This window comes from Lacerta agilis, chromosome 16 (genome assembly GCF_009819535.1).
Source record: "Lacerta agilis isolate rLacAgi1 chromosome 16, rLacAgi1.pri, whole genome shotgun sequence".
Lineage (NCBI taxonomy): Eukaryota > Metazoa > Chordata > Lepidosauria > Squamata > Lacertidae > Lacerta > Lacerta agilis.
The window spans coordinates 29,859,592-29,869,046 of record NC_046327.1 but is presented as its reverse complement, the minus strand read 5'-3'; the positions used below and the strand labels follow the sequence as shown (position 1 = coordinate 29,869,046).

The 9,455-nt window shown below is 46.0% G+C and overlaps 1 protein-coding gene across 1 annotated transcript in view; it reads left to right on the top strand.

The window, feature by feature from the left end:
• Nucleotides 1-4,124: 4,124 nt before the first annotated feature.
• Nucleotides 4,125-9,455, top strand: part of LOC117060673 (alpha-2-macroglobulin-like protein 1) — a 45,304-nt gene continuing 39,973 nt past the window's right edge. Inside the window, exons 1-5 of the mRNA XM_033173096.1 lie at nucleotides 4,125-4,223; nucleotides 4,734-4,917; nucleotides 7,570-7,617; nucleotides 7,970-8,114; nucleotides 9,033-9,085. Coding sequence (XP_033028987.1) covers nucleotides 4,156-4,223; nucleotides 4,734-4,917; nucleotides 7,570-7,617; nucleotides 7,970-8,114; nucleotides 9,033-9,085 — 498 coding nt within the window. The 5' untranslated portion in view covers nucleotides 4,125-4,155. The remainder of the gene's footprint in view (nucleotides 4,224-4,733; nucleotides 4,918-7,569; nucleotides 7,618-7,969; nucleotides 8,115-9,032; nucleotides 9,086-9,455) is intronic.

Genomic DNA, 9,455 nt, shown 5'->3' with positions numbered 1-9,455 from the left:
TATTCCAACCATCTGTTTCTGGCCCCAACCAGCTTCCTGTCTGTCAGAAGACTGGCCCTCAGTCTATAAATGCTAACGTTTCTATAGGCGCCTGCTGTGAGGGACTTTATCAAAGCTTTTTGAAACATCTATGGAGGATTGAACCTGAAGGCTTTACCTTGATGCCAATCTTGATATAGTGACTGGAAGTCACTGACCCATTGTACTTTCCAACTATGTTTAACTGACCTTCTCAGCAAGTATAAAGTTCACATTTCTAAATCTGTTCCAAGACATACAGTCACATAGATCCCGGATCCTTATTTAAACTTACATAAACAGCAGGCTGAGAGTAAACGTGCCTGATGTTACTGCTGATTTTTGTGGGATGAAATGCACAGCTCAGGAAGTTATGTAAAGTGCTGGATTTTCCTGCACCCCAACATTTTTATCCCTTGATTTTGATTCCCAAACCGGAAATGTACCGTACTTTTTTTCCGTGTATAGCACGCCCCCACGTATAAGACGCCACCTATTTTGGGGGACTCAAATTTAGAAAATGGGGGGACGTGGTGCAAATTTGTTGATCTTTTTTGGGGAGGATTGGCCAGAGTTACTGAGTTGTTGTTGTTGTTTTTGCAGAGGATTGCCCAGAGTTGTTGAGCTTTCTTAAAAGGGGAATGCTGGCAATCGCTCACCCGCACACACTGCTAAATCAGCCTCTCGTCTGTCCCCACGCCAGCAGAAGCTGCAAATTGCCGCAGCGTCGCCCAATCAACACCACCCACACAGCAACCAATAACACGCACAATAGCTGCTGACAGCCACGGCAGCAACCAATCAAACGGCAGCACTACCCATGTATAAGCAACACCCACTTTTTAGCATGAGTTTTATTGGAAAAAACCTAGTCTTATACAGGTACACGGAAAAATACGGTAGGTGGTTTTCAGGCAGATGTTCCCTCACATTCTGGAGTTGAAAGGACATAACATATTTCCAGAAGGACAGCAATGTTGCCCCGCAATCCTAGCCATGTTTATTCAGATGCAAGTCCTGTATTTGCTTAAAAGCAAGCCTGCAAATTTAGGGTTACAATTCACAGATCTGATGAAACAGAGTGAAAACCCACCTTGCTTTTGGGTGGGGCTGGGCTCTTTCGGGGAACTAGGCTTTTTTTCTCCAGCACTACTGAATTCTGAAATTATTCTTCTGGTACCGTAACCATATTTACTCAAGTCTAATGCACCATCAAATCTAATGTGCACCCGATTTTTCGCAGCCTAATTTGGCAAAAAAAGAGAGGTGTGCATTAGACTCGAGTAAATATGCTATATCTGAAATAAGTACTTGTGGCTTTTCTGTTGTTCCTCAAAACAGCACATCCTTATGTACACATAACTGAAAATATCTATCTATCTATCTATCTATCTATCTATCTATCTATCTATCTATCTATCTCTACCTATCTATCTATCTACCTATCTCCATCCTGTAAGCACTGGCTCCCATTGTCCCTGGGGTCTGCATTCCTGACGCTTTCCCCCTCCTTTCTCCTTTGCATAAGGAACTCTGAGACTGGTAGTTCTCAGGGAAGCATGTCACACAGGGAAAAACAAATTTCTATGCTCTCCGCTCCTCAGGGGCATCGCTAGGGGGGTGCGGTGGGGGCAGTACGCCCCCGGGCGACAGGGGCCACAAGCGGCGGGTGGGGGCGACAAGCGGCGGGTGGGGGCGACAAGCGGCGCCCCTCCCGCCACTCCCCAGGCAACGCCGGTCACCCCGGGAGCAGCAGCGCTGCACGGATGGGGTGCTCCCTCGGCCGTGCGCTGTTGCTCCCGGGGCGACCGGAGCGAGCGGCGGCACATGGGGGTGACAAGCGGCAGCCCCTCCCGCCATTCCCAAGCGCTGCCGCTCCCTCCGTCACCCCAGGAGCAACAGCGCACGGCCGAGGGAGCACCCCGTCCGTGCAGCGCTGCTGCTCCCGGGGTGACCGGCAGCGTGGGGAGTGGCAGGAGGGGCCGGCGCTTGTCAGCCCCACGCGCTGCCGCTGGCTCCGTCCCCCCGGGAGCAGCAGCGCACGGTGTGTGCGGTGCTGCTGCTCCTGGGGCAACGGAGCGAACGGCGGCACGTGGGGGGGACAAGAGGCAGCCCCTCCCACCATTCCCACGCGCTGCCGCTCCCTCCGTCACCCTGGGAGCGGCAGCGCGCGGCCCGACGACGGAGTGCGCCTGCACGCGCAGGCGCACTCTGTCATCGGATCGCCGCTTCCACAGCCTCCTTTTGAGCCGGAGAGCTTAAAAGCGAGCTCTTCGGCTTAAAAGAGGGCTGCAGAAGCGGCGCCGGCACCCCCGGAACCGCCCTGGGGGCGGAGCGTCATGACGTCACAATTTGATGTCACGACGCCCCGCCCCGGGGCGTTTCCTTTGCCGCCCCGGGTACCGCGGAGCCTTACTCCGCCACTGCCGCTCCTCCACATGCAGCTGCTGGGTGACCTTGGGCTAGTCACACTTATTTGAAGTCTTTCAGCCTCACTCACCTCACAGAATGTTTGTTGTGGGGGAGGAAGGGAAAGGAGAATGTTAGCCGCTTTGAGACTCCTTAGGGTAGTGATAAAGCGGGATATCCAAACTCTTCTTTTCTTGTCAAATACTGTACATTGTTTGTTCTGCTCCAACACTGTTTTTGCTGTGTTCCAGCAAGTGAGTGGCGCTGTGGTCTAAACCACTGAGAGTCTTGGGCTTGCCAATTGGAAGGTCAGCGGTTCCAATCCCCGTGATGGTGTGAGCTCCCGTTGCTCTGCCATCACCGTCGCTCGGAACAAGTGCCAGCTCATCCTCCTTCCTGAGCTTGGTGGCGTTGGTGTTGGCGGGGGAAATAGGGACATTCCAGGATCAAATCAGAAGCTCGGGTGGCTTTCATAATTCTGGGGCTGTCTCTGGAAAATCGGGACGCTTGGAGGGTGTGCATTACTGAAGAAAGCCAAATATAAAGTATACATTCCAAGTGACATAATTAACAGGAAACTAAGCTATTGTCTTAAAGATTTCAAAGTAAAACATTCCAAAAGAGGTCAACTACAGAATGCACATTTAATAAAGCAACAAAAAGATTTAAACATCTCCAAAGAAAACATTACTAAAGGCAGTCAAATACAAAATGCACATTTAAAGCAGCATAATTAGCAAGAGAGTAAAATATTATCGTAAGCATAGAACATATCTGCTACTGCTGCCGCTCGTCCTGCCAATAGTGGTCCACGAAAGGCAGTGACTGTGGAAGCTCAGACTCAATGACCTGGGTCTAAGAGACAATCAAGAAGGTCTCTGACCTCTTCAGCAGCCTCAGTTTTTGTAGCTGGAGTCAGTCCAGGCCCCGCTCTCCCAGATCAAGCGAGAAAAGGCCTGTGAGGCAGGGAGCAGGGTCCCTAGGACTCACAGCCCAGATGGTCTCCTGGTTGCCCAAGATCTTCTGGATTGCTTTTATTTCTTTCACAGTGAGATGAAGGACTCATCCAGGCTTCCCTTTGTGCCATGCATTCCACGCAGAGGCCTGCGCTTTAAGGTTCCTTGTCCGACCAGTCCCCCCCCCCCACCTTCCATAGATTTCCCTGGAAAACCCTGACTTTTACTACTGAATCAATAAGAGCAAATGGCGTTTCACAGAAAACCTGGTTGCTATTTGCTGCGATTCACTGGTAAAACGCAAGTTTTCCCCGGGGGAAGCTCCAGGACAAAAAAAAATCCCCAACAACCTGCACTTGGGCAAGGAGCGTTAAAGTTTGGACCTGTGCCTAAAAATGCAGCACAGAGGTAAGTATGGATGAGCCCAAAGTCTCCCTGCCGAGGTGAAGTCACAGATATTCCACGAGTCTCTCCGCATGCTTCTCTTTGCATGGCTCAATTCAGATGCATCTCAAGGTCAAACTGCACCAAATGTTTTGCAATGCCCTATTGACAAGAAATTATCGGCTGTATTAGCTGCATTATGCTACCCTGTTGCATAGTCACAGCGGGGGCAGGAGACATTGGAGAGGACGTTGATTATTTAGCAAAGCAAATACAGTAAATACAGGGGTGGACCCAGGAAGGGATCTCTGGGAGGGTATTTAGACCTCTGCATCTCCAGTGCTGGGTGTCTGGAGAACCAGCCGCTGCTGCCCATCACAGCTCAGCTATGGAGGCAGCCCCACTCCTCTGTGCCTTGACTCTACTCTCATTCACAGCTCCAGCCTTATCGGATCCGTAAGATTTCTATTTTCCCTCTCTGTTTGCTCGGCCAGTTTCATGGTGGAATAGGAATGCAGATGGGCACAAAAACTTATGGAATATGCAGAAATGGCGAAACTTACTGGACGAATCAGATAACAAACTCCTTATAAAAGACTGGAAATGGTTTATTGAATGTTTGCAGATAAATTGTAAACCGATAAAAACATTAGCGGGATTATTGAAACAACCTGCCGTTTTATAAGAGTATATATTTACAGTGGATAATTAAATGAGTAAATTAAATGAATTTGGATATGCAGAAGATATGAAACAAAAAAATGAAGGAACCGCAGAAAGAGGGGGAGGGAAGTCAAATTTTGAAATGTTAAATGGATTGTAAAGTTAATGAGATGTATAAATCTGAAAAAGTTATAAATCCCACAGAGCAACTTTGCAACAACTGCTAAAGTACAATTTCTCCAAAACTGTCAGGAAAGGCCTTACAGATCATAGGATGCCTCCTTCCTTCCTTTTCTCTCGCAGCCGCTATCTGGTGGCCTTCCCAGCAATCATCCGCCATCCCAATACGGAGAGGTTTTGTGTGCAACTGATGTCCCTGCCAGAGACGGCCCACCTGGCAGTGACGTTAGAGATGACGTTGCAGAACCACACCCTGCTGGAGAAGGATGTGGAGAAGCCAGGGACCTACGAATGCATCAGCTTCCAGGCAAGTTTCATCCATTGCAAGCTGCTCAGTAGAAGATGCTCTCGCTTCTTAGCTAGATAAAGGCAGCGGGTCACAGTGAAGGACGGAACAAGGCAGCACACTAGCTGTGGTAGAGATTGCCATTGCTGCAGCAAACCCCTCCCAAGGCCTAGTATAACACACCATGTGAGTTGGTGCCATGATTGTATGGCGAGTTGCCCCAGTCCAACCCATGTAAACCTATGGCAAGAAGTGGGGGCAGGGTAGGTGACAGATAATATTGCAGGGGCAACAGTTTATCTGTGGAAATAGTCATACCAGTGTCCGGTCGAGGGTTCAGCAACCAAATAATAATAATAATAATTTTATTATTATGTACAGGTATACCCTGCCCATCTGGTTTCCCCAGCCACTCTGGGCAGCTTACAACACATACAAAATGGTAAAACATTAGACATTTAAAAAAATCCTGATACAGAGTTGCCTTCAGATGTTTTCAAAAATTTGGATAGTTGTTTATTTCCTGGACATCCGATGGGAGGGCATTCCACAGGGTGGGTGCCACTACCGAGAAGGCCCTCTTCCTGGTTCCCTGTAACTTCGCTTCTCGCAGTGAGGGAACCACCAGAAGGCCCTCTGAGCTGGACTTCGGTGTCCGGGCTGAACGATGGGGGTGGAGACACTCCTTCAGGTATACTGGGCCGAGGCTGTTTAGGACTTTAAAGGTCAGCACCAACACTTTGAATTGTGCTCAGAAACGTACTGGGTGTGACAGGTTGCATTCATCCAAGCACTTTCATGTCCACAGCCTCTACCCAAAACAGCTGATTCCCCCCCCCAATATTATGCTATTATTGCAAGTAAGTTCATGAATGCTTTGAAACCATGACAATTGTTATGAGCTCATCTGCCCACACAGATGTTTTATGTGTCTTTAACTGCAACAGCTGTTAGAATGTTCCAACTGTTTTAGGATGCTTAAAAAATTATGGACGTGTTTGTTGTTTCAAGAGGAAAGATGGGATATAAATTCAATAAATGAAATATTAGTGTAAGTTGTTGGGGGAAACACCCATAGCCCGAAGGACGGAAAAAGCTCTGACTGTGAATTCCTATGTAGTGAAGCCACCATCTATTTCTGCATTCAAAATGGATGTTGAAAATCTACACAATTCAGCTTAGCTGCCGCTTATGTTTTTTAAATTGGATGGAAGTGGGTTCGAGGGAAAGCAAATCAACCAGCAGTATTTCTCAGTGTTAAGTAGTGGGTGGACACAGCAGACGACACAGTGATTCTCAAGCAGCTCTTGTTTATTCTCAGGTTGGAACAGAAGTGAGCTGAAGGGCTCAGGCAACCTGCTTATATAGAACTCAGCTACAAGCAACAGTAACAACTTTCTGTAGTTACCCAATCCCTGAACGTCACTTTCAATCCCTCATTTGCATGTGCGGACCTGAGTGAAAACCGCAGCAGAATGAACTATATACACCCCCCCTAGTGGCCCAGGGTGAGAACTTCAATACATAACACTCAGGAAATTACAGGGTTCAGATGGGTGTACTCATTTTCAAACTCTAGTGGTGAGAGCACGTTGGAGCCAGAGTACCATAAATGGTAATTGTTACACATCCTAAGAACCACTTCCTTTAAAAAAAAAAAAGTATTTATTGACTTTTTTCAAAACATCAACAAAACACATAAAATAAACCAATACAACAACTACAAAACAGCACAAATACTAAAACAAAAACTACACAAACGACAAAATACAAAAATACAAAAATGAAAAACAAAAAATTATCTGTTAAAAACTGCTTCTTTCCTTAACATTGTTGCTTGACTTCCTCACGTCTGCCCTTCCTGCGTTCAATCTTTAGTAATTTCTTTACATTGTATCAACCATATTTTCTAGTAAATCTTATCCATTTCTTAAATTATTTTCTGAATTCATTATTTCACATTTCATTAACACTTAACATAATTCTAAATCGGCAGTCTAACATTTCTTCCAAGTTCTTTCTAAATTTCAATCTTACTATATTTTTTCAAATACATTTTAAATTTCTTCCATTCTTCTCCCACTGCGTCGTCCCTCTGGTCACAGAGTTTCCCGGTCACCTCAGCAAGTTCCATATAGTCCATCATTTTCATCTGCCATTCTTCGATCGTTGGTAGTTCCTCTGTCTTCCAGTTTTTAGCTATCAAAATTCTAGCTGCTGTTGCGGCATACGTTATGATCTGAACGTGTCTTTGGACAAATTTCTGCCTTTAAATTTTTTGGTGCCTGGTCTCTTGAAATCCTAAGAACCACTTCCTGCCAAATAGGCAAGTTCCTGTTTACAAGTCTTTTATATGTGGTTGTATTTGTTGTGGACCAATCTGAACGTGTTCTGAGGTAAAAAAATAGCTGTGTGTACCTTTAAAAATAAAACCAATACACTGCCAAGTAATGTATTAGAATTTTATTTGGTGTGTTTTTGAATTAGACTGTGATCATATGATTAGGGTTCAATAGTTGTGATTCCTGCATTGCAGGGGGCTGGACTAGATGACCCTTGGGTCCCTGCCAACGCTACAGTTCTATGATTCTATGGCATTGGTGAAGTTCTGTGTGAATTTTACTTTTCTCCCCTCTTTTTTTCGTCCACACCAATCAGTTTCTCTCTCTTTAGGTCCCCGCCTTTGTTCCCAAGAAGAAGCCACTGAACAAACATGACGCCGTAAGTCTTTGCTGCGGCTTCCAACCATTCATTCATTTTGATCACTGGAAGGATTCGCGTAACAGAAGAGGGAGAGACTGTATGAACAGCTCCGTAGGAAGAGGGGAAAGTGGCAGAGACAAGGAGGATGGAAGAGCAAACCACAGTGTGTCTGGGCAGGGAGGGAAACAAAGAAGGCTTTTGTGTGTGGATAATAAATGGAAGTATTTTTCATCTTGTTTCACTATTTCCTGGGGGGGAAGAGGGCCGCAATTTTGGATGGATGCTCTGGTATTTTCTCCAGCTGCAAAATATGCTTCTCTTCTCAGTCCTCCTGCCGTTGAAACAGTTTTTTCTCCTTTATATTGTGAAGCAAGAAGAAGAATTGGCCAGTGTGCATGTCCTAATACGAGCGGGTGACAGCATCTTTGAGGAAAGGAAGAAGGTCCTAGTTCAGGGAGCTTATGTCAGGCATATTGTAGAGCCAGACAAGCCCTTTTACAAGCCTGGAGAGACAGGTAGGCATGAGCATACCCTCCAACATTTCTCTGATAAAAATAGGGACGTCCTATTCCATAATAATATTACTAATAATTTCATTATTTATACTCGGCTCATCTGACCAGGTTGCCCCAGGCACTCTGGGCAGCTACCAACACATATAAAATCATAATAAAATGTTAAACATTAAAAATCTTCCCTCTACAGGGCTGCCTTCAGATATCTTCTAAAGATTGTGTAGTTACTTCTATGGAGGTCTCTAAGCAGAGGCTTGACAGCCATCTGTCAGGAATGCTTTGATGGTGTTTCCTGCTTGGCAGGGGGTTGGACTGGATGGCCCTTGTGGTCTCTTCCAACTCTATGATTCTATGATTCTACTTATCTCCATGGCTTGGGGGGGGTGTGTCACATAAATCCATACCCTCCAACATTTCTCTGATGAAAATAAGGCTGTCCTAAGGAACAGTGGGACATTCTGAGATCAAATCAGAAACGGGGATGGCTTCTGTAAATCTGGGACCGTCCCTGGAAAATAGGGACATTTGGAGGGTCTGCATGAGTGGCCAGGATAACCTGGAAGGTGACTGAAGCAGCTGTTTCATCTTTTGGGGTGGGGTGATGTGAAACTATTACAGTAAGCATTGTAATAGCTAAGCTGCTAAGCCACAGCAGAGCCCTGGTCATCTGCAGGTGAACATAAACTCACACAAGCTAAATTAGCATAAGCAAAATCTATGTTGCAAATAACATAGCAGGAAAAACAGAACTGGAGGGGAAACGAAAGATTAGCACCTACTTTTCTTTTAAAAAAAATATATAGCAACATGAAGTAGAGAATGAAACTCGGATAAGACAGAGCATAAGATGGAAGAACATCTACTCTTAAAAAAATTCTTCTCAATAGCAAATAACATGCATGCATTTGCTTTTTTTAGTCAGGTTTCGCATTGTGCGGCTTGATGAAGAATTTAAGGCCATTGATGAAACGGTGAGTATTACTCCCTGTATCATAAGGAGCGAAGGCTTTCTATTCAAGGTCTGTACAGAAACATTCATACCAGAAGGGTCTTGTCATTGTCCCTCTGGCCCAAGACATTATGGCGCCTGAGGTCAAAATGGTATCTCCTTCCTTACCAAGGGAGAAAGGGTGAGGGGAGATCTACAACAGGAACAATGGGGGGGGGGGAAGAAAGATCAGCATTGAGATCTGCTGTCCTGGTGGATTCTGTCACCTGAGGCAGTCACCTCACCTTGCCTCATGGGTAGGCTGGCCTTGCTAGGGATGATAGGAATTGTAGTCCAAAATGTATGGAGGGCAGCAGGTCAGAGACGACTGGTTGACGCAAGGCAGGTTCACT